We start from the raw sequence: 24,175 nt of genomic DNA on the forward strand, positions 1-24,175 counted from the left end.
TAGCTTAACTACCGACCAATCTCATATTTCACAAAGAGACTAGAAAACATCAAAGTAAATCCTTAAAAAGGAAAATGGGCCATAAGACATAAAATAAATCGCTGCTTATGCACTGCAGAATGCTTATCGGAAAATGTTTAATAAAACACATCTGCCTCTTGAGTGGCAAAATTATTATATATGGGCCACGATGGGATTTTGTGGGTCCGAAAATGATTTAAAATATTTCTTTTGACAGCTCACCCAAAGTTTTCCACAAGCTTTAATCGCAGCAGAGTGGGGTTGCTGGCCCATTAATAACACAACCAACAAAAACAGCAAACGAAGAGGCCAGGATAAAAATGAAATTCAATAAGCGTGATTTGGATAGCCAAACGAACTGAACTGAACCAAAACAGCAGAAGAACCGCATCGAATGTGGGCGAGGATTCATCCAAGCAACTGGTCAAAGCATTCAACCAACCCTCGGTGATTTGGCGAGGCTTGCAGGGAGGGGATCAAAATATTTAAGGCGTTGGCCCGGGGATGCCAATAAATCAAAGGGCCCGAAAAAAGGTTGCCCCCGAACAATGCGCGGCATCTGTAGAATTCTCCCTTGGACCAAACTAACACACACACACCAAAAAGGATACTCATCAAATGTGTGTTTTGTGTGTGTTGTTCGTTGTTTGTTATTTGTTGTGCCAAAGCTCTATTGTTGTTGTTGTTAGGCACACTTTGGAAGGCGGCGGAGCTTGGGATGGCTGGTGTCTAACTTTTGAGCAATTAAGTTCTCAACTTCTTGAATTCATCAGGAATTCTCAACTTTAATTCGATATATGAAAGGTTGTTTGGAAATTCGATAAATACTCCTTTGGTTAGTTAGGAACTTTGGAATTTGAACTTATTGGAGAAATATCTGTCTTGATATGATAGATATATCCTTCTTAAGTTCCTATAAATTCTATACATCTATCTATCTATCTTACTTGGTAAGGTAAGATGTAATTATGGATGTGCCTTGATTTTTGTATTTGGATTTTAACTGTTTTACTGTTGCCAGAAATTACTGAAGTAAAAAGATACAAAAACCAATAAAATAATAATAGACCAATCATATACTTGTTAAATTCAAGTAAAACCATTTATTAGTCATTTCTGTAAAGTGCAGCCTTTCACAACCTGTGTTTTTTCCTACAAAAAAATAACTCGTTTATTATTATTTTCGGTAGCTTTGTGTTCCATCAAGAGATTTGTGTTAGTCTGTGAAAAACATGTTCATAATTGGTTTTACTCTTACTTATGTTGCATTTTTCTGCCACGTGCATGGGAAAACAAGTAAACAAAGTTTTCCACCCAGTTTAATAAAATTAATGGCCTTACTTTCGTCCAGGAAAGTGTCGGAATTTTACACCAACGTCGACCGCTGACCGTTGCAACTGGGTAGTTGGAGCTTTTCGATGGAAGTGGAAGTGGAAATGGAGATGAATCCCTGGCAAAAGGATCGCAGGACGAAGTCAGAGGCGCGTGCTGAGAGCACAAAGCTGCTAAGCGGCTTAAAGTTGTAGAAAGTTTTTCTAAACGCATTCGCGTCACCAAAGGCGCCGCCAAAGTTATGAGTGCCCTGTGGCTCTAGCTCCTGTGGCACACTAAAAAAATCATTCAAAATAATCAATTTTAAGAAAATATATTAATGTTAAAAAGATTTCGGAGACTACAAAATGAAAAGCATTTCTGGTTTAGAAACAAATATATAAAATGAGCAGATCATCTATGAAAAGTAACTTGATTTTCTCCCAGTGTAACCACCGAAAGGCCGACAAAGGCTGCTATTCCAATGTGAAGAGTGGGTGCAGCTTATCCGGCCTCCAGTTGAGGCGCCACAAAGAGTCGTAACGGGCTCCAACAAGTGCAGGGCCCATGTCCTTTATGTAGAGAGTGTACTCGATGTCTGCGTTGCCATGGCAAATGAAGTGAAGCGCGGCGAGTAAAAGGATTAAGGACGCTTAATATCATTGATGAGCCTCGGCCCACATCCTCGTAATGCCACCATTTTTATGAGATTTCCGCTGCCATTCAAAGGAAGAGCTGAGCCCAGATTTGTGTTGTCTATAGTTTTTTTTTTTTTTTTGGTCCAGGGAACAGCTGCAGCGGTTCCATTCTAACCGAACACCCACTTGGAAAACCCACCCCAAGGTCAGCAGCTGCCTAATTAGGAATGCAGCCGAGAAATTGAAAGGAAAAAACGTACCGAAATTTACTTTCGGAAACTTTATGCAAATAACCCCAGCAAGTAACGATTCATAGGAATCCGTGGAACATACTGAACTGTAATGAATATTTACGAGTCCACGAATCGTCCAGTGGCAAGTGCAGAGCACGTGCGAAATCTCGTAAAATTTCCCACACATACTCTCTTCAAATTTACGCTCGAAATAATATGGCAAAATTTTCATTTAATTATGAACTGTTAAAGTCTTTGAAGTGGGGATGTAAAAAGTCTGCCGCCAATGTGCCTTGTTTTAACCTCACCTTCTTGCCACTGCCACCGCCCCAGTAATTAAAAACGAAAGGGAAAGGTGTGTTCGTCCGTACTGTGGAGCAGTATTTGGCCCGTCGATGAACAATTGCAGCTCGGGGGTAATCAAAAATGTATCTTTCAGCTTGGGACTTACCCGAAAGCCTCTGGCAAAAACGACAAACCGGCTGGGAAATGCGGCTGTGGAGTGAGGGAGGTAGAGACAATCGCCGGGGACTCGTTAGAGAGGAGCTGCAATGAAAAGTGTGGAAAAGCATTTACTTAAATTAGATTGCCGGCTTCAAGTCGAGTAGAGTGCAGAGTGTAGTTGGGCTGGAGTGTATAGTGCTCAGGCTAGAGACTTTCAGGGGTTAATTTCTAAGGCATGAGTCGATTTGCACCCCAGGATTTCTGATTAAAGAGATGAAGAAGGGTACTAATGAATTAAGTTACAGCTTTGAAAGGGAATTAAGATATGTTAAGGTTAAAAAATGTCGACACTTCATCGTTTTGATTAATATTTTTTTAAGAAATAAATACCCAGCAAGTTTGTATTTCTTAATATTAAGAAAATATTTTCCTAGAAAAAGAAATTTGAAACATTTTTTCATTGTTTTCCCGAGAAATGTATCTCCCATTTCTTTCGTCTTGTGATTCCCAAGCAAACATGTTTAAATTTGAGATTTTTCTACAAGCGCATTTGGACTTCTCCATAATTGGATGAAATTGTTGCTGCCGCGGGAAAAGCGTCGAATCATCGTCGTCGTTTCTGGCAGCAGATGCACCATCTTTTTCCCCCACACCATCTGCCTTTGTATGGGTTGAATTCGTAGGAGTTTCTCTCTTTCGAAATGATTTCTCATTGCTTTAAGTTGAAATCCCCGGCGAAAGCTGCTCCTCATATTTACAAAATGTCTAATGAAAATATTTTTCTGCTGCACCACGCCATCCGAGTCAGCTTGCTTGAAAGGACTACGACTTCTGGGTAAAAAAAATCAAATTAGTTGCATGAATGGTGCTGGACGGATTAAGGGGGCGTGGCTAGAGCAGCAGTAGGAGCTGCAGGACCTGCAAGTCCTGGTTATATATATATATATTTTGTGATTCATGTTTGTGTGCTAATTGCCACAGCGAGAGGTTTGGGCAAAGTCGAGAGCTTATCAGAAATTCTTATCGCATTACTTACTTATGCCGTTTACTTGGTTATTTGTCATAATTATCCAGCAACTAGGAAGATTCATTTGCCAAATGTTTTGCCAGGCCAGAGCAGAGCACTCTCATCCTCTATATATCTCCCTTTAGCCTCCATTGAAAATTGATGTCCTTCAGCATTCACCAGGCTCCTTTCAGACCAACCGGCCAACAGACCCACCCAAAACCCAGTCACATGTGCCACAGCCCCATCTCGAATCTGAACTTTTAACTCCGTCGCAAGCTTTTGAATGCTGCATGAGCCGAACAAAAAATCAGATAGCGCATTTAAAATGGGAAAATCAGGAGGGATCCTGAGGAGCACAAAGCGCACGACTGAGTAGATGAGCATAGAAACAACAAGATACTAAAGATGGGCGCTGTACTAGGAAAAACAGAGCAGAGGGCGACACACACACACACACACACACACAGTCAAAAAGAAGGGGCTGTGAAAAAAAATCAAAAGAAAATTGCAGGCAGCGAAAAAAAAAGAAACGTCAGGATTTTCCATGAGGATGAGCGTTGGGGGAAACTGTATCAAGTAACTGAGCCGCGCCAAGCGGCTGCATAGTGAAAATGCAACTGTGCGGAAAACTGTGCGAACATTTTCATTTTCAATGCAGCTCTTGGCACACAAAACACAAAACAGAAAACACACAGCCAGACAACATTAACAGTAGTAACAACAACTAGCAAATAGACAACTTTAAGTACACGCATGGATACATACTCTCGGAAAAACTTGCAAAGAAATCGCAGAAAATCGCTTAGAAGGCAGAGCCCGAAAAAAAAGCATGAACGAAATGTTAGCAATAGAAGCCAAATACGAGAAGGAAATACACAAAAGCATATGGATGGTAGAGGAAAAGCTAGGGAAAATGGGGGGTTTGGGTAGGAAACAGGGCACTGGGCCACGGAAAATGGGGGTCAGGTGGCGAAGGCGAAGGCGGGGTCGCTTGTGAGTTTTCTTTCAATTTGCAACATTTTCTGTTGCACGTTCCAAAAATAACTTCCGCCAGCCTCGTCGTCGTTGCAACCTGCAACCTGATTTGGTTCCGCCTTCGCCAAATTGCAGGAAACATTTCTATTTAAAGTCTGCACCCGATTCGAGTCCCTTTACTTTTCCTCCCCCCCGAAAAGTGGTTTTCGATCCGCTAATGGCATCTCCTAACCGCAAATGTGCCACCGCACTGAGGAAAATACCCCAATGATCCCTTGGAATGGCTATTTTTATATAGTTTTAATGCTGTATAAGGAAAGTCCCACAAATATCCTCTCATTAACAACTTAATATCCATGTTTTATCTAATTAATTCTGTTTAGGAATTTTGAGTATCAAAACCCACAGCCAGAACGTCAGAAATCTTGTTTTCGAATATCAAAACTGTCAGTTTGATATTTCTAATCAAGGGAATTACAATTTAGGCAGTTTTTCCCTGTGCAGGAAGAGCAAATCATATCCCGTCAAGCTCTACAACTGACTTTTTGTATCTATTTGTTTATAATTTACGAAAAATGCAATTAGCTGGGCTGTCGAAAGCAGGCAGGCATTTGAAGCCTGACTGAAGGCAGCCCGCGTTTCGGGCCCTCAACTCATGGGCCACATTAATAATACAAACTTTCTTTGACTGGGCTGCCAATCAGTTGTTTGGAAAGCCCACAATAAACCCATATAAAACTTGTTAAACAATGGCCAACCAGTACAGTGAAGCCAGGCCAAAATCAACTCCTTCTATACAACCATATACAATGACAGAGCTTAGCTAGGAAGTGCCATTTTTATCTACCATAAGCACTCTTCGTAAACGGTTTTCCAACCACTGTGCCTGGCAGGGGGCCATTAGCAAACTTTTCCGAAAAAAGATCGAGTTAGCAGGGGGTGGCTGTGAAGTTTTTGGCGAGGGGAAGCTGCAAGTCTGGTTCTATGTTAAATGAATTGTTGTCTTAACTACGAGACACGAGCACCCCCCCTCCGAACCGAAACTCGCAGACCATTCGACAGGTGAAGGGGTCTGTGTCTATTAAAATTGCGGGCGCGGTGCAGCAGCCAAAAAAGTTTCACGAAATTCATTTTTCGAAAAGTAAAAAAAAATTAAATAAAACCAAAAAAAAATGTGGATCTACTAAAGAGTGAAATAAAAAATGAGAAAAAAATGGGATACTTCGAAGCTGGAAGGATTATACTCTAAAAGTAAGCAATGTGTGGTCTAGGAAATATATTTTATTGGTTAAAAATATGTTTTAAGAACTAATTATTTTGATAATAAACTATCATATAAAATACCGAAATATTAGTAGAAAATGCGGCTTAAAATCCAACTTGAGAGACTAATTTTTTAAAGTTATTTCTAGAACTAAAACTCCAACTTTAAAGTGAAGTGTTAAACAGCTTTTCCTAAACGACTTTTTGGGAAATTTGACTGCAGAGCTGTCAAACTGAAAGCTTTCACATTAAACACCTGAAGATTTCACCTTTTACTTCCTTCCTGGCAAACTCCAGCACATAATTACAGTGCCGCCATCGAGAAGAGTATGAAAAGTTTAAATAACTTTGGCAACTAAATTTAAGTTGCTATGTCGGTGGGTGGTTGGCATCAGGGGGTATGACAGGGTGTGGCATACTGCGAGGGTCGTGACAAAGTTGGGAGCAGATAAAAACTGCAGCAGACGCAAAACTAATTTGCGTGGTTATGTAAATTAGAGTCGGAGAGAGTTGCTGCGATAAACTTGTTGAGGGCGAGGAGCTAACAACACCAGGAGCGGTACGAAAAAAATCGCAGCACAAATGCGTAAACAAGGTGGGGATAATGTTGGGCTACAGCTACAGCTACAGCTCCAGCAACATCCACAACCAGATGTAGATGAAAACTAAACTAAAGCTCCGCAACCTCACCTTGAAGTTCAGCTGAGTCCGAACTCTCGGCAGAAGTTCAAACACAGCTGAAGGCTGTGGCGGTCTAGTTTACCGAGCTGTGGGCGTGGCACAGCTCAAGACCCGCTCTCTATACGATATATATATAGTATATATACTCGTTTAGTATACACCTGAATGTGGGCTTTGCAGCCGTAATCCCATAACCACAAACAGATAACAGAATAGTCGGGCGGGGAGACAAAGACACCGTTCGCCTCAAACAACTAAATAATGTGCAGCAAATTTAGAGACCGAGTGCAAGTATCAGAAAGATACACATACTACACTCAACCAAACACACATGAACACTGAAAGAAATAGATGTTCCCTTGAATAGACTTAACCTATTTCAGTTTATTATACCAATCTAGGGTTTCACTCCTTACTTCTCTAAGTTAGGAAGATCCTAACTTATAACTAAAACCAGTTTTCTCTCTCTGCACTTGAGATAATTTTTCGTCTAGCAGTTGGCATGGCTTAGGCATAATTTGGACCCAGACAGCAAGAGTGTGGAGGCAACGCATCCTGCAGATACATCGTCGGCTGTCTTGGAAACCGCAGGCGGTGTATTCGGAACTACCAGCAGCCCAGCAGTAGTTCCCGCTCTCTAAAGTCATATTAATAATTTTGTTGGGACTTGAACTACATCCATTGCCGAGACTGTTGGCACACCACCACCATATCCTCCTCCTCCTCCACTGCCTCCTGCACTTTTGGCATTCCATGGACCGCAACAACTTGCAGGATGCAGTCGGTAGATCGGGACATGAGCTGTTACCATGGCCATTAAAGCTTAGTTACACTTACTCCCGCCCCTAAGCCTAAACCAAACCTAAAATTCACCTACAATATACCCAGTTTTGTTTACTATTCCCATGCAAATGGAAAAAGAAGACGACAGCAAAATGCACATGCTCCTAAAATCGTTCTGTTTTTCACCTGTTGTCGGGCTTTGATTTCACTCGGATAGATTTCCACTTGGAGTGCTTTTGGGGCTGGCGATTTGAAGAAGTTTTGCTTGGCAATGTGTAAATGTTTAGTCTGAGCTTCTAGTCTGGGGAAATTCCCATATGGCTGCGGCCACAAAGACTAATAATTCAGAATATTTTCATGGGAAAATATCTGCAGTTTCCTTAGGGCTGTGCCAGCCTGCCTGCTAGAATGCCACATCAATATTGACTGCGTTTCGCCCACACAATATTTGTGGGATTTTCTTCTAGAGGCACTAATTAGTCGCCTCCGGTTCCGTCTCATCCTTGGCTGTGACATGTGATATTTTTAGTGGCGGCTTGTTTACAGGGTTGCAGCCGTTGAACTCAGACCCTCATTTATTTTTAGCCGCCTGCAGGCAGCATTCGATTTGTGTTAATGACATGCAAATCAACTTTGGTGGTCCTGTGACAAATACCCGCTCCAATTACCCACGAAAATTCCCACTGTGTTTGTATATTTTTTTGACAGTTGATTGTTTTATTGAAAAGTGGCACGGTGCAAAAGGGCAAAAGGGATTCTACTGTTTTTTTTTTTCTAATAGTTGAGGAAGAGTAGGAGGGCGGCAGCAATAGCAAATAAGTAAATATTTACTATTTACTCTAGCCGGGCTGTGAGAAAATCATTAAATCAGTACCGAGTGAGACACCACTGTGCCATACCCAAAAGCAAACACAAACAGCGAAATCAATATAGCGTGCGATCGGGCGGAAAAACTAACTCAAAGGGTAAATAATAAAAAATTTAATTAGAATTTCTGTTATTAAATAAAATGCCACCAAAGAGCAAAATGCCACTAAATTGAAAAATTTGAAAACAAGCCGAAACAGAAACAGCAACAGAAACAGAGACTCTCTGAAATTGGAAACGAAATGAAATAAAGCTCTGCGCTAAGTTAGAGCCGCGCAAAAATCACACAAACATTTCCGCTGCCAGAAATGGAAAATGGAAAATGCGAAATGGGGGGGAAATGGTCAAATAAAAACACAAATACTAAAAATGTAAAAGGTATTTAAAATGTTTTTCAAATGCGGTTGCAGTGGTTTCAATGTGTGGCCGCCAAAGTAAATGAAAATATTTCAGCGAAAATGAAAAATGTTTGTCTGTGACTTTCGCAGGAGATTAAACAACAACAGAAAAAAAGGTGATGCTTTGCATTATTTATTAAATATGCTAAATAGCACAAGTCAGTGAAGCCTGGAAAAGCCCCTTCAAGTGCTGCACTCGAATGACAAATTTAAGGCGCGATTTTCGGTCTGACCAGGCGAGATAATGAGAAAAAATAAATGCCAGCCCATAAAACGTCTAGTTCCGCACATAAACCTGTCCCTCTATGGCAGAGATTTTACGACCTCTCTCTCTCTCACTCCAGAGCCTGTCCCATCTGATGTCAGGGGCATAAACCAACGAGATCACCGCCCACGCAATAAAAAACATAAAAAACTGGAGAGCTGGCAGACTGGCGGCCTGGAGGTGGGAAACTGTACACAAATTACCAATTTTTAATTTGAAAATGCGGCGCAAACTTTAATTAGCCATTCCCCTTGTCCTGGACAAACTTTATGGCACTTGGCGCCGTCCAACGGCTGTGTTGCATATCAAGACTCTAGTATTTATTGGCCAACAAGGCGTCGGTGCAATTTATGGCCCAGAGTGTGAACGTGTGTGTCCACTTTTGGACTGCACCACTGCCTCCCATCGACACTGTCGCACCGCCGAGGCCGCAAAATCCACAGAATAATTTCGGTTGCTGGCTGTGATTTGGCTTTGGATTTGGCATGACCATATAGCCTGCTCTAATTTTCACGATTTTCCTTTTTTCCACTGATTTTTTTTTTTTTTTTTGTTTTTGATTTGTCGGAAAAAGGATCGTAGTAGCATGTGTGTGCAGTGCGTGTGGAGCTTGTGGCTTTCGCCACGCGCTAGAAATAAATTTTGCCCGGCACCCAAACGATTTAATTTGCGGTTTCTGTCACAGACGACGCACACTCGATTTTCCATTGCAAAATTGATAAAACTTATTTGCGGGCGGGCTGCCGATAAAAAAAAAGGTGGACAACAAACAAAAAAAAAAAACGATTAAGCAACAAATCACAGATAAATGCTATCGAAATTGAGAATATATTTGAGATAGGTTAGGGGCTTAAACAAAAGCTATAGAAATATATTGTTTTATAGGAATATATTTTATTTTTTAGCTAGAATTGCGAATCACAAGAAGTTCAAATTAAATTATAAATATTTAAATAATTTCTTTTATTCATAACCAGCGAATAAAGTACTTCGTTAGGTTGTACTTTAAAATATTTATTTAAATAATAAATAATAAAAAATAAACAAAATGTCGAATCAAAAACCAATTGGTAAGTAGTAAAATACATTCTCCCATATTAGCCTTGCCCAAGGAAACAGCCAATCGCCTTGCACTTCCTCAGAGTGCACCTCAGGTAGTGGTAGCTCAACCGCTCGTACTTAACCTCCCAGATGTTACTCGTTTTCTGCTTGTCATGGTCGGCTATAAGGGTACTGACCCTCAGCCATAGTGCCACCAAAATAGTACTAATGTTAAGGACCTCTTCCCCGCCAAAACTATGTCGTCCTTCTTCGAATTCCTTCTGCAACTTTTCCTTCATTTGAAAAATGAAAACCTCTTGGATTTGTCTTAATTCTGTCAAAACAGTAAACTCATTGAAACCAGTTTCGTAGGAATATAAGTTCTGTAGTCTCTTAAAAGCTTTGTCAAGATTTGAAAGCTGCTCTTTGATGATGGACCTTAGGTGAACCTGTAGAGATTTCAAGGCTTCAACCAATTGCTGTTGCTTGCTGTTATCAAGAGAAGGTAAATGTTTAAGCTGATAGAGAGAAAAGTGCATGTTTAAGAGTAGACGGAAGTAAGAGCTCATCTCCTCTATTTGATCCTGAGTGACCACACGATTGAGTAGCGGATCATAGTGGATCCTTAGAGAGATATTGTCAGGATGAGGTCCACATAAACGGACTTGAAAGAGATAACCCAATTGGGTATCCTGGGAAACCACTATCTCCCTTAACTTAATAGATGCCTCCATGAGTTTGTTTCTTTCAAGGAACATAAATAGCATCTTGAACTCATTCCGAAAGAGGTCATAGTTCAGGTGGAGATAAACTGATCGTAGGTGTTTTACTATCTTATGCAGGTCATTAATCAAGTCAGCGACATAAGAGTTGGCCACCAGGCTTCTACGTTGAAGTAATCTTTGCAGCTCCTTAATGATGATTTCTGATATGGGAGTGTAGCTGGCACAGACCTCAAAGTTTCTGATCATCGCCTCAATGGAACAACCAACTGGTTTCAGCGGATCTGGTCGAGTTTCCATGTAAAAGGAGTAGAACAACCGTCGCAAAGTAATCTGTTCAGTGGCCTCCAACTGCTGGAGGATATCCGGAACATAGCTGTTCTCTTCTAATAACTCAGTTTGATAAGGAATCACTTCCTGGAGAACTGCTTTCATCAATGAAGTGTGTAGAGACTCCTGGGGAGCGATGAAATGCAAGGAGTTGAATTCACCCAGCTTACGGGTATCGTAGAGAACTGCCACAGCCTGAGAGGACTCAAAGATATGTCCCTGAATGATATCAATCAAATCACTTTTTAGCTCTTCCTTCTTTTCAATACATATCTCTCTTAACGTATACTCCGTTCGTCCATCGATCCGCTGGCTTTGGTAAGGAAACTCTTCGTACCAGTCTGAGAGCTCGCCGGTTGACCACCAACTATCCAAGAACTGACAGTAAGCCTGCAGGGAGTGCAGAAGCAGGGATGCACTTAAGGATCTCATAAGTTTAGGCTGAGTGCTTCTTGTACTATGAGACAATAAAGAGTTTAAGATTCTTAAGCTTCGCACCGAAGGATGGTCTTCTTTATTGTCCTTAGAGAGTTCATACAGCAAACTTATCCTTTGCAAAGGCTCTTTTGTGGTCTCTATAAAGTGCTGCAGGGTAGGAGTTTCAGTACCTCTCGTCAAACGCCTCTCGTAGTAAACCAGAAACTCCATCACAGGACGAAGAAGCCGCCGTAGAGATATACTGAGAAAGGTTAGGGTCTCCACGCGATCACCACTTATCCTTTTAATGGCATGAGTTTCAATCATCTCCCTTAGGTAAATCATTTTCTTCACTAAACTAACAACCCGATCCAAGTGTGGACCCTCCAGTAAGTGCCTTAATGCACAAGTGGAAGGTTCGCTTATCTGCAATTCCATTTTCTCATTCAACATATCCAAATGACTATCGTTTGGGTTTGTAAAGAAGAAGATAACCAGTTCGTTCAACAGCTGGTGCTCCTCACTTGTCCTTCTCAACGAATTGTGGCATTCCCTGAGCTGATAAATTAAAAAGTCACCGTAGCCCCGAGTGAAACTGCTGGCCAAAATTCGCGGCTGATGGTAGACATGGACATCAACATGCCACCAAGGTGTTTTAATCCTGGAGAGCAGATCATTGTCTTCCCGAAAGCAAGTTACCTGTGAGGCCTTTTCTGCCGCAGACTCATCCTGAGTGAGATTCAGTTCCAGCTCCAACCTGGCATCTTTCATGACAAACTTGTCTTTGACTTGGATCTTGTTAGATTGAGGTTTAACATAGGTAGAGTAGGTTTGTTCCGGGAGTTCCACTGAATCAGATTGTTCCTCTTTGGCAGAAGGAAAATTAATGGGAAGAATTTCCGCTGTTGACTTAATTTCTGCTTTGCAAAGGTGCTGGCTACTAGATGGGCTAATATGTTTCCCAGTATCTTGACGCGCTATCACAGCCAATGATACCTTTGCTTTTCTCAGTTCCTCGCGAACAACATCCGAAGATTCAGTGGCCATAGTGACGGCCTCCAGGATATTCTTTCGCTTTTGCTCCATTTCATGATAGTTCCGATGAACCTCATGAAAGGCCTTGTAATTCACGTGAAGCAAAAAGTCCATCAAACGCCACTGAAGATTGGGCTGGATGTGGTTCTGACAAATTGGATGGTTTAGCACCACATTGGCCAGCTGCTGGAATGTTTTCCCGAATTCAGCTAACCTTTCGCTGCGAAAGCGCTCTAAAAAGTGATTCATGTTAATCCACACGCCCTCCGGACTGCACTCCTCGTGGTCAGAATGGGCTAGGTAGTTCTGGGCATAGTTGAGGCAACTCTCGAAGGTGGCCGAGTCAATCTTACATTCAATTCCAACATCCTTTTTCCCGTCATCGATGGGGGAATCCAATAGCAGTCGCACTAACAGAGGCACATTGCGGGCTATGACTTGCTGGCATGCGTCTTCTTGCATCTTTAAGTTGATAATGTTCTTGAAAAAAAAATATATATATGTTTCTTTGTACAAAAATGACAACTGAGAATTGGAAGTTACACTTGAAGAAAAGTAAATCTGTCATAGATGGAAATCTTAACTGGGAGTTGGAAGATCTTTTAGATATTTTTAACTTAAGATAGTCTTAGTCAGGTTATACTTTTTGGTCAGACATGAACTAAAAATACATTTACTAAAGTCCACAGATCTGCTATCGATTTCCATGTTACTGTATTGATTTTAAAGGATTTATTTATGTGCAAAAGTATCTCAAAGGAGTTGAGAAAAATAGGGATGGAAGCGGCTTACGTTGTTTTCGAATGGCCAAGGACCAGAGCGGCTTACAAAATGCTTAAAGAGAATTCGAACATGTAAATTCCTGTGGCATTTGTCGAGGAACTGGACCAGCAACTGAAGGACCTTAGTGACCCACTTGGGTCCATCCTCTTACCCCAGCTTCCCCGTCTACCCCGATTTACATGTGAATTTTGCTTTATTTTATTGTCGGACAAGATAAATACCAAAATATTGAATATGTACCAATGGGATGTGAAGAAATGCACAAGGACATGGAGCAGATATGCGGGAGGTGTTTGCCAAAGGATGAGAGGCAGGTCCTGTCATCTGCTTCCGAGCAATAACTCAAATGCAATCGAGCAGCATTCCAGCTGCAGTAGACCAAAAATAAACTCAACTACCGGGCTTTCCCCAAAGATTGCCAGGCAAATGAGAAAACTCTTGAATACTTATTTTAGTATGCCCATAAATTGGTATATTTTTAGGCTTTCGCAAATGAACACAGCTCTCTGATTTGTCAGTGACCTCAACAATTCCGCATAAACTTTAATTCACTGTCAATAAAAAGTTTTTTCAATTTCCTTGGCGAAAACACAGCAGAGAAGAATAACATCAAATCAATGAAATCCGCAAATAATTTTTTAAACTTAGCATTTTGAAAGGAAAGAGGAAGTTTGTCAAATATTTGGAAAATATTAATTTGCTGCCAATGCAAACTTTGGGCGATTTTTTCAAAGATTTTTTTTCCCTTTGGTTTTTGTCTTAGCCAGGCGATAGACAACAAATTTGCTGAGGACACTCGACAGAAGGAAAGTTTTGGCGAAGGATGGCTAGATGAAATCTGCACCAGAAAACAAAAGCCGAAATCTAGAAAAACAGTGAAAACGGTTTGAAGGCAAACTTGTCGGTCCAGAAAACTTTCCATCGCACTTGGCGAGAAGTAAGCGAAAAACTTAATAAAGATCGTCGTCCTGCAGGAGGACTCTCAAGAGGCACAACGCTCGACTGGCGATGGTGACAGCTTTTGGTCAATGGAGAATGGCAAATGGTGAATGGAAAATGGTAAAATGGAAAATGGGGAACGGGGAATGAAGCAGTGCACCGCGACCGCAGCCTGTCGAAATTAAACCAAACTGAATTTGCACTTACACTTTGGCCAGACGCCTCGACTTTGGCATCCGCCATCCCGCAGGACTCCATCCGGCGCCTGTCGAAATTGTCACTTTCGCAATTCCCCCAATAGTTGACTGGAGGAGCGAAGAACACAATGGTGGGTTAGTGGGTTGGTGGGTTGGTTGGCGTCAAGAAGCGCGTAAGTGACATTTATGCGCCTGCCAACTTGCATCCTGCATTTCCCCAGCTGGGAAACTGCGCTAAACTTTCGCCCAAGGCCAAACGAGGATGCCATTGCCGCATTCGACCCAAGTTTGTTTTAATAAATACCTCCATTCCACCATTGTCTCCGCCACCTGCTGGTTAGTGAGTTGGTAGGTTGGTTGAGAGTTTTTGTGGTGCATCCGAAGTTCTCAACAATTTACCCGCTCATCGACAGTTGCCCAGAAGTTGGAGCACAATGGAGCCAGTCGCCAGGAAACAATCAGCTCTGCCAGAAGCCTCAATCACAGACGCGGAATGCAAACGAGAGCTGCTCAAAATTACTCATTTTTATGAACTTTTTCACAGCCAGCCACGATTGTTGCAATTAACGAAAGTTTGCTTCTCGAAATAAGCTGCGGCAAATGGAATGATGACGAAAGGAGATATCCAACTGGGAACTGTGGAGGTTGAAAAAATGAAATATAAAGACAAAAGCACTGCAGTTTGTGGTGGCTTTCACTGGTAGAGAAATTCTTTATAGTTTCTTTGACTTTACCTGCGAAAGTCATTCCGTTTGAGTTAGAGAAAAGTTCTTTATTAAGCTATAATATTAACAGTTTTGAAAGGACTTTAAAAATTAAGCTCAAACTTAAGCCAAGTAAAGGTTAGGATTTGAAGTCTTTGTTTTTCAAGTTCACTATTTTTGTTATTATTTACTTTCTATGAAAAAATACGATTTAAAATCGTAACTAAACAACAATTCTAAGTAATCTCCCTTTGAGTTTCCCTTTTTACAGCCTAATGAACTTCAAGATAAAGTTCAGCATTTTATGGGGGCCACATTGCTGCTCCCCCCAAAACCGTAGATCTCGGTGCAACTCACCTCTGTCGCTGATGGGCCTCATTTAGCGGAGATTTCTTATCAAGCGACCGGATGTCGGAGTGAACTACCTCAGCCCGAACACGTTTTCTATTTATAAACTGCTTTTTGGAGCCAGTTCACAGATCACAAAACCCACATCTGGCCGCCAGGAGCAGGCCACACAAAAACACCAAAAAAAAAAAAAAAACACTTCTTGATGCCAAAGGGCAATAGCACCTCCCTGGAACCCCAACTCCCACGTAATTTGGAGCTATGGGCAAAGTTAATTAGTTGTGATTTTTCAAAGAACATTCAAAATCGAATCGGGCAGCCGAAAACACAAACAATATTGTCAGCCCGCGGCTAAAGTCGAGGGGGAAAACTGCAGCCAGGCGTGGCACATGTTGAGTGTATAAAATTTTGATGAATGTTTTGTTTACAGGGGCAGCAATACCATATAGCATGCTGCACACATCTCCCCCCCTGACAAGGGGTTGATTATTACGTGGGGGCAGGAGGCGACTGCATCTGACGGCATCTGGGATGCGGCACACACATATGTGCCTCGGGTGCCGCGGCCGCAGATTGGAAATGGAAATTGAATGTGAATTATATCGGATATCCAGACATACAAGACAGTGAGAAGATGACCTCACGCCTATCTGAACTTTACACAAAAGGAATTTGTGGATAATTAAGTGCACTGGAAGAAAATATGTAGCTTTAACAGGAACTAACTATTAACACTTTGAAATAAATATGCAGCATATCATATAATAGTTTGTCAAAGTGGGACTAAAAGGTATAAAGTACTAAAGATCTTTCTTTCAGTGCCTTCTGCCGAGACCAGAGCAGATGCCATAAATTACGCAGCATAAACAGACTGCAACTAATTAACAGGAAAATGCATCATCTGCAGCTCAACATCCCCAAAATCTTGTATTTTTCTTGTCTTTTTTGTTTCAGGAGTCTTAACGCTTTCCGATTTTCTCACAGCTCAGGTGAAAGTGTGTCTGTTGAGGACAAGTATGGGTAAATTGGCTCAAATTGGAATGGCATGTTAAGTCCCCCGGGTAGCATTTATTTTCCTAATCAAATTTCGCCTTTCTTCGGCAGAGCCGAAAATAATAATTTAAATATTTCGCCCTGCGGACAGGCAGAGCGGCGGCGGCGACGGTGGCAGGAAATGGCATTTGGGCAACTGGCTGGCTAACAAGCTAGCCAACAGCAATGGCAAACAAGGAAAAACTGGAGTAAAAACCCTCACAACAATGGGAAAAACTTAACTCTGCCGCGAGCCACGCACACAAACATACAAACATACACTGCCAGACGATACAAAAGAAGCCGAAATCCCGGGAAGAAATTAGTTTCTCTTCGTCCTGCCCTCTAGCCCCGAGGTCCTTGCAGTTCTGTTTGTCCTGTTTGTTTCCCTAGCCGTTGTAGCTGTTGCTGCTGCTGTTTCTGCTGCTGCTCCTGATGTCCTTGTGTTGTGGGCAGCACACAAAATTGGCAAATACAAGCGGACTTAGGCCACAGGAGCTTTTACTGCCGAAAACAAAAAGCGGAAAATTCCTCAACGGCCGAAGGGGCTGGAAGGGGGAAAAGCGGCGACAAACACACAAAAAAAATGTTGGCAATGCAAAAACTTGTATCGTCGCAAAGGGCGAAAAATGCAGGCCGCAGACAAACGCAAAGAACAGCCCACAAAGTGGGTGCCAACAGGATCAGTGGAGGGGTTAGAGCTCCGGAAGGGTAGGAGGAGCAACACTCCGCAGATAATTTGGATTTTTGTGGTCCCGACAGCTATTTAATCGAGTCAGAAAACATTTTCATATTTTAAAGTATTAAGTAGGCTAAAATAGGCATTTTAGTTTTAAATATTTCTGTACAAAAATGTATTTGGACTTTCTCTTGGTAAGATAGTTTAAAGGTCCTTAGAGTATATAATATTTCCATGTACAATAGTATCTCTTCCTTATTACCAATACCTTAAGTAAGAGAATTATTATATATTCTCCTTTTTCTGTTACCTACTTTCCCAGGAAACGCAATCCCTGGTTGGCAAACATTGTTATCTCAGAGTCTAGCCAGTGTTATCATAGCCTTTACATGCGTAAATATGAATACAACCGAAAGAAAACTAGAAGCAGCCTAAAAAAAACCTCAACAAAAGCCCACGTGGAGCCATCGAAGAGGCAACAAAATGAATAAGTTCTAGAAGATGATGAAATTCCTGGAATTCGAGGGGGACGTGCTGAACATTTCCCAATGCCCAAGTCTTTAGCTAAAGTTTTTCGACCACAAAACAGAGCCAGGGACAAAACCAGGTGTCGTTATGGCCGCACACGCCAAAAATTTCAATAGCGCAGCGAAAGTTTCATTGACTTGACAGGTGGGTATTTGCCCCATCTCTTGCCTTCTCCACGGCGGCTGTAATTGTTACCGTTTAAATTCCCATTAAAAGCGGCTTGGCCTAGGCAAATGGCTCTCACTTGGCCGCCGGCCGGGAAGCTGGCCAAGATTCAAGGCAGAAAATATGTCACAGCATTTAAGCCAAGTCGGCAGACAACAAAGCCCAAGGATCGCTACTGCTGCTTGGCTAGTAAAAGGCCGCCCGCTATTAACAAACCATAAAGTAATTTCTTGCTTTCCTTTACGGAAATTAGACATTTTGTCAAGGGAACACTCATTGCCTGGCAAAGAAGGCGATGCTACCGTCAATGTGTTCGCCCTGGGGCCAAAAAGCAGGGACAACAATACCAAGAACAATAACCCAGAAGAGCCGCCAGGAATCGGCACTCCGAGAAAAGTGGTTTAGGAAGAAGAAATGAAATTATTCTCGATTCGGAAAAGTTAAGCTTACAATTTTCTGTGAAAAATTTAAATAAAATATGTAGATAGCTTATCCCAAGGGAAAAACTGCTAGGCAATAAATTTATTTATAATTATTTTTAAGAAGTATATGAAAAGTTATTCAAATGTGAAATTAATCTGTACAAAAATGTTATCATAAATTATATATATACTTCTTAGCCAAACTATATACCTACCTTAAACCCAATAACCTTCTAAGTAATATATTTGTCTCAGTGTTCAAGTGTCTTATCAGGTCCTTGGACGGACACTGCTTGGCAAGTTGAAAGTGAAAATATTATAATGAAGTATGTTGTTAGCTGTTTCGAGATTTTCAAATGTATCCATCAGATACGGAGGCGGGTAATGCAGAACGAACATTTTGTAAGTAAACAAGCAGCGGCGGCAACAAAAGTTTGTCTATTTAAAAAGTTTCGAGCTGCACAAAAGTTATAAAACATGAAAATATTTCTTAATTATTTTTATAAACAAGCAGGCTCACTGTTCCCTGGGGGCGTGGCGCAGCCTTGCCCTTGCCCTTGCCCACCAAAAATTTTAAAGCAACCCAAAACTCTGCGGTGGTCGAACTTCCTTAGCTGCGTCCCGGATTTGTTTGTCTTGCTGATTTCTGCCCGAGGTCAGGATTGTGTTTGATTAGCATAAATATGAGTAGAAACTCTGCAGCAAAAAAAGGGAACATTTCTTCGTCCCTTTAAATGTTAGGAAAATTAATTACGTGAGCGAACGAGGAGGGAAAATCGAAAAGGAACAGCTGAATCTCCAGGAAATTCCATCAACCAAATCGAAATAGTGGCATGGGGCATGGCATGGGGCAAGCGAAAGAAATATGAGATGTTAGAGAGATATAAATATTTGGTTAATTAATTGCCTGGTTGTTTGCCTGGGAATTATTGAAATATTTTTATTCGATATTTTCCTTCCATCCGAGCTTCATTTTATTCCCTCTCTCTCTCTGTCTTTCAACCCCTTGGCCAAAACGAAACACTCCACCCATGCCCAGTAAATTTGATTGCCGTTATCTGCATTTTATTATGCTTTTGCCACCGCAAAAGCGACGCACAGCCATTTTGAAATGGTTTTTGATATACGAGCATGAATATGAAAATGGTTGCCATAAAATCATCCCAAATGGATGAGTGTGGCGGCTGAATATCTGAATATAGTATGGTGCGAGTATTTTTCGATGGGTTGGTCCGTCGGTGGGTCCAAAAACTTGAAATAAACTAAGCCAATGATTTATAGTTTTCTGCTAGCAGCGAGCAAACAAATTTTCCATGCAAAAATGAAATTGTCAATACTTTGCGAAGATGGTAAAGCAGCGCAAATATTTGCCTCAATTTTGATTACTCAATTAGCTGAAATTTTAAATAGAGTGTGGTTTTAAAATGGCTTAAATGAAAGAGCTAAGATAAGTTAGGATGAGTATCCTTTTCGGTTGGGTTCTCTGAGAGCATTGATATCTCAGAGTGGCTTTAAGTTGGTTAACATAGCTTTTTGTTAAACTTTTTGCATTCCCATTAGATTACCCTTTTAATCCTTTCCTAAATCATTCTTTGCCCCCAGCAATTAAACCCACTCGCTTCAATCGCGGCTGTTTTCAAATATTTATTTGTTGACCAAATTGAATGTGACGCATTTTAAAGTGCGCCATTTGCAGCCATTCATCGCGCGAAAGTTGCCGCACGCTGCAAGCGTAACATTTCAATTTGCTGCAACAAATGCTCATAATTTATAAATTTTAAATCTATTTTTACCACCCACACACACACACACACAGACACACAAGCGACCTGAATGGCGATGGAGCTCAGAGTTTGGGAATGTATTGTTGCTGATTTATCGCGAACCGCAGTCAACGTTGCCATTGTCTGCGTTTTTGGCACTGTTAACCCGATTTTCCACTTTTCATGTGCGACAACGATGTATGTGAATGGGTGGTAATGGGTGGTTCTTGGGTGCTAGGATAGTAGTGGGTGGTGGGGATGATTATGTTTACGTTGCGGCAACGCTAATGTGGAGCACGTCCCGGCCAAGTCACGTCACCTAGCCAACTCCGCGATTCCGGGGCCAAGACAATGACAGCGGAACGCATCGGGAAACGAGATCACGTCCCGGGAGCCGTGCGAGATTTCTTGCAATTTCATATGGCTTCCTATCGAGGAACTATCTTTCAATTAAATTCCAATGTGGCTAGAGGAGGACTCTTCCTCCTTGCCATCTGAATTTCGATTTCGATCGCGGATTCCGGCACGTTGCCCCTCTCCAAAAAAAAAAGAAAACTAATTTTCCTCGCCACTTTAAACTTCGGCAATAATAACTGCTGAAATACTGCAGAACGAGAGTTTGCACCTTAATTTGATTACAAAATTGCCAAGCTTGGCCGGGCGATGAGCAGGAAAATATTTTCATTGCATTTTTGCGCTTGTCGCGTATCATTTTAAGCTCTTTTACATAAATTTTCCCAGCCATAAACAAATATTTTTCGGTCACGGACGATATTTTCCAGAGGGGTGGTGAACGCCACGCTTTGTCGCAGTTTTCAACTTCATTTAATTTAATTTATTTTTCAGCAGTTGGGTAATTTATGTAACAACTTTTTGCCTGCCACTGCCGCTTGGTGTCCTTGTTATTTGAAACTAATTTGCATAAAGCGAACGTCAAGTGTTTCGACTCCTACCTGACACATATGTGCCACACACAGAGAGAGGAGTCTGTGTGCAACAGGATCTGAATCTAAATCCGAATCCGAATCGCCATAAATTGCGCCTTGATGACTCTTTTGAAAAGGGCCAGAGACTCGCAATTCGATTTCATTTTTATGGAGCATAAATTATTCAGAGTTTGTCTATAGTCTATAAAAATGTTGAGCTTCGTTGAGCCAGCACTAAACAGGACATCATTCCGTTGACCCGCCGGCAATAACAAGGATCCACGGAGCAATGCCTGACCTTGTATATCCCTTTTTTTCGTCTTCCTTTCTTCTAAATAGACAATTTGCCCATCTTTACGCACTATTGTTTTGTATTCTCGGGGCGATGTCTTCCTTCGCTTCTATGTTTTTTTGCCCCCCTTCGCTTCGATGGCATAAAAATCAGTTTAGTCCTGCGACAGCGCCTCGATTTATGCCAGAGTCCTTTTGTTGCCGTTTTACTCAGTGAATTTTTTGCGGGCTGCCAACATTTTTACGACTAAATCGAGAGAGCCACAAAACGTTACGGCAAATCACTTTCCAGCTTCAAACATTTCTAGGGAAGCAGGGAAGCATATGGGCATCGTTTAAAAACAATTGGAGCTTAAAGCGAATGGCCAAGACAATGTTGTTGATTGCCTTCAAGGAGTCGTACACTGAATAGTAAAATCCTAAGTCAACGCACGAGGCAAAAAAAAAGAACTTCTATACTTGGGTAAATTCAATTTAATTTCCATTGGTTTTTAATCCATTTAAGATTTCCTCTGCGCATTCCATCCGACTTATTGAAAATGCAGCCTCATTGTTTACCCCCCAAGCAGTGCTCAAAAACAAATAGAAGTGATGTTGCACTTTTCGTTTCGCATTTCGTATTTGCCAAAGCAAAAAGATAAACAAGTCGAGGAAGGAAAAGTGATTGAGTGATTCCAATTAGTTGATTTTAAGTGTATTGCCATAAAGTGGGGGAAATTCCTTAATAAGCCAGTCGTGTTCGGAAGATTCTTTTGCCAAATCATTTCGAAAAACTTCACAAGCACTTATCGAACGTGGAAAGTATCAAGGCCACATATTGAACTCTATTTTACTCAGTTTTATTTCGCAGTTCCCTCAAAAGATTGCCCAATAGTCTGACAGAGGTATTAATACAATAATGTATGAATAAATAAAATTTAATTTTACGTAAAAACTGACAACAGTCCCCAGGTATAAAGTCAGGCAGTAATACGGATGGGGATGTGGAGGTACGTAGTACTGAAACTTGGCAGGCCAGGGAGAAAGAAAACAGTTTTGTTTGTTTGCCCGCTTGTTGTGTGGCATATTTGAGCGTATTTGCACAAAATACGTGAAATTACGCGAAAACTTCAGGCTGCTTGTGTCCTGCCAACAACTGTCCTTGTCCTTTGTGCTACCCAAAAAAAAAAAAGAGAGAAAAAAATATAAGAATAAGAAACACCAAGAAAACTTTAGAAGCCAAAAGCTAAGTGCCTGCGAAAGATGACTGTATAAGTTGTTGTTATTTTGCATTTAATTTCCAGAGACCTCCAGGGACCAAGTGGCGTATGCGCAATATTTTAACATAACAAGCAAAGAAGCTTGTCTGCAAGGACCTTTGTTTAATCTTTGGCACATTGAGAGTTGCCCTTTGCCATCTCACTTTATAAGCGAATTATTAATGAGCTCCATGCCATATAAGTTAATAATCCGCTGGCAAAAAAGTTCCACCCAATAATAACAGGAACACTTTACGCCCAGCTCGGAGCGGAAATCTCATTTGTCATGCAGCCTGGCCATTTATCAGTTGGCATTTAAAAAGCCATTAAAACCGAATCCGGCAGGAGAGAAATTGAAAAAAAAAAGAACTGAAATTTACGCAAAAAAAAATCAGAAATCTGCCAGCGTGGAAGTCGCTGGTTCGACAGGTTTTCTTTCAGTTCCGATTCGATTCATAATTTAAAAGCCAGCCGATTGCCGGCCCACTGACTTTCGCCAGAGTCAGACCAATAAATTAATATAAAAATTCCTCACGCCCAGCCAATAAGTGAACATTGAAGCGTTTTATCGCCTATCGTCCAGACTCGCAGGATGGCAAGGATAACAGGCCAGCAGTCGCAGGACAGAGGCCCACGCAGCTTCGCCTACTTCGCCAGATCGTGAGATGTCTGAGATGCCGACACACTCGAGCCGTTTGCTTTGGTCTTAGAACTGAGTACTGTGAACTGGGAAACTTGGGGACTAGAACGGGAAGTCGAACTAGGACCTCGGTCCTGGGGGGCCATTGTCGGCCACTTGGCCAGACATTTGTGGTATGCGCAAATAGAACATGGCATAAAACGGAGCCCGGTTCGAAAGCCATTAAATATTTATGGCCACGCGGAGGAAACATAGCTGTTGATTATTTCATTGTCAGCAAATAAATGTAACAAGCCGAATACCAAGGCATAGCAATTTGCAATTTTTCAACTGAATTCGTTTGAAATATATACTTTAAAGTGTGTTCGATTACTTCTTATATTTATTTATACTATTTTATATTTAGAAGAAAGGGTGTTTCTAAATAAATCCATAAACCTTTTTTCCCACAGACCAACAACCAATCTTACCTTTCTTTCGTTTCAGCTAATTGCTGTCGACGCTTAAATCGTTCCCGCCATCGATTAATTTGTGAAAGTTTAGCCGCCGTCGAGACTGAGTGAGTCCCCAAAATCTGAAGACACTACATAAAAAAGTTAAGAAAGTTTTGCATGTGACCTCGTTTGAAAAACGCCTGAATTGCCCGGCCAGAGGGGCTAGCTAAAGGGGCAACTTTGTTAATGGTTTTGTCATAAATTTTAATTCGATTGCATCAGAGCAGAGGCTGAGGCTGCCATTCAAACTGGGCATGAAAAATGCATTAGACTGTGCAGCCAGGAACCGAGGAGCCGCCTGCAAAAGTTTTTGATGGTGCGGTTGCCCACGAAGACAGGATTCCCCACAACACACACACACACACACACACTATCACCACAAAGGGAGAGAGAGAGAGGGAGAGAAGCCAAACCGCAGACACAGTTCGTTGTTTGAAGACTCAATTAATTTATGCAGTGTGAAGTAAAGTTTTCGGCTCGAAGAAGCCTTAAAAATTGCATTGAAAGGCCGGGAGAATGGTGGCCAAATGCCCTCAATTACAGCATACGAATGGATGGCGTAATAAGGCGCCATCATGCTGGTAGATCGACTT

General features: G+C 41.5%; 2 protein-coding genes across 3 annotated transcripts in view; both read right to left on the reverse strand.

Moving 5' to 3' along the window:
- The window catches only part of LOC108107756 (connectin), a 132,344-nt gene that overhangs the window by 48,627 nt on the left and 59,542 nt on the right, over window positions 1-24,175 (reverse strand). For both annotated transcript variants that reach the window (XM_017215428.2, XM_017215429.2), the window contains one exon: window positions 2,655-2,749. The gene's annotated coding sequence lies outside the window, so the exon portion shown is untranslated. The remainder of the gene's footprint in view (window positions 1-2,654; window positions 2,750-24,175) is intronic.
- LOC108107755 lies at window positions 9,888-12,969 on the reverse strand. The gene has a single exon (XM_017215426.2). It carries the CDS (start codon window positions 12,893-12,895, stop codon window positions 9,986-9,988), a length of 2,910 nt encoding a protein of 969 aa, XP_017070915.2. The 5' UTR covers window positions 12,896-12,969; the 3' UTR covers window positions 9,888-9,985.

Source organism: Drosophila eugracilis, unplaced genomic scaffold (assembly GCF_018153835.1).
Source record: "Drosophila eugracilis isolate 14026-0451.02 unplaced genomic scaffold, ASM1815383v1 contig_2088, whole genome shotgun sequence".
In the NCBI taxonomy this organism is placed as follows: Eukaryota; Metazoa; Arthropoda; class Insecta; order Diptera; family Drosophilidae; genus Drosophila; species Drosophila eugracilis.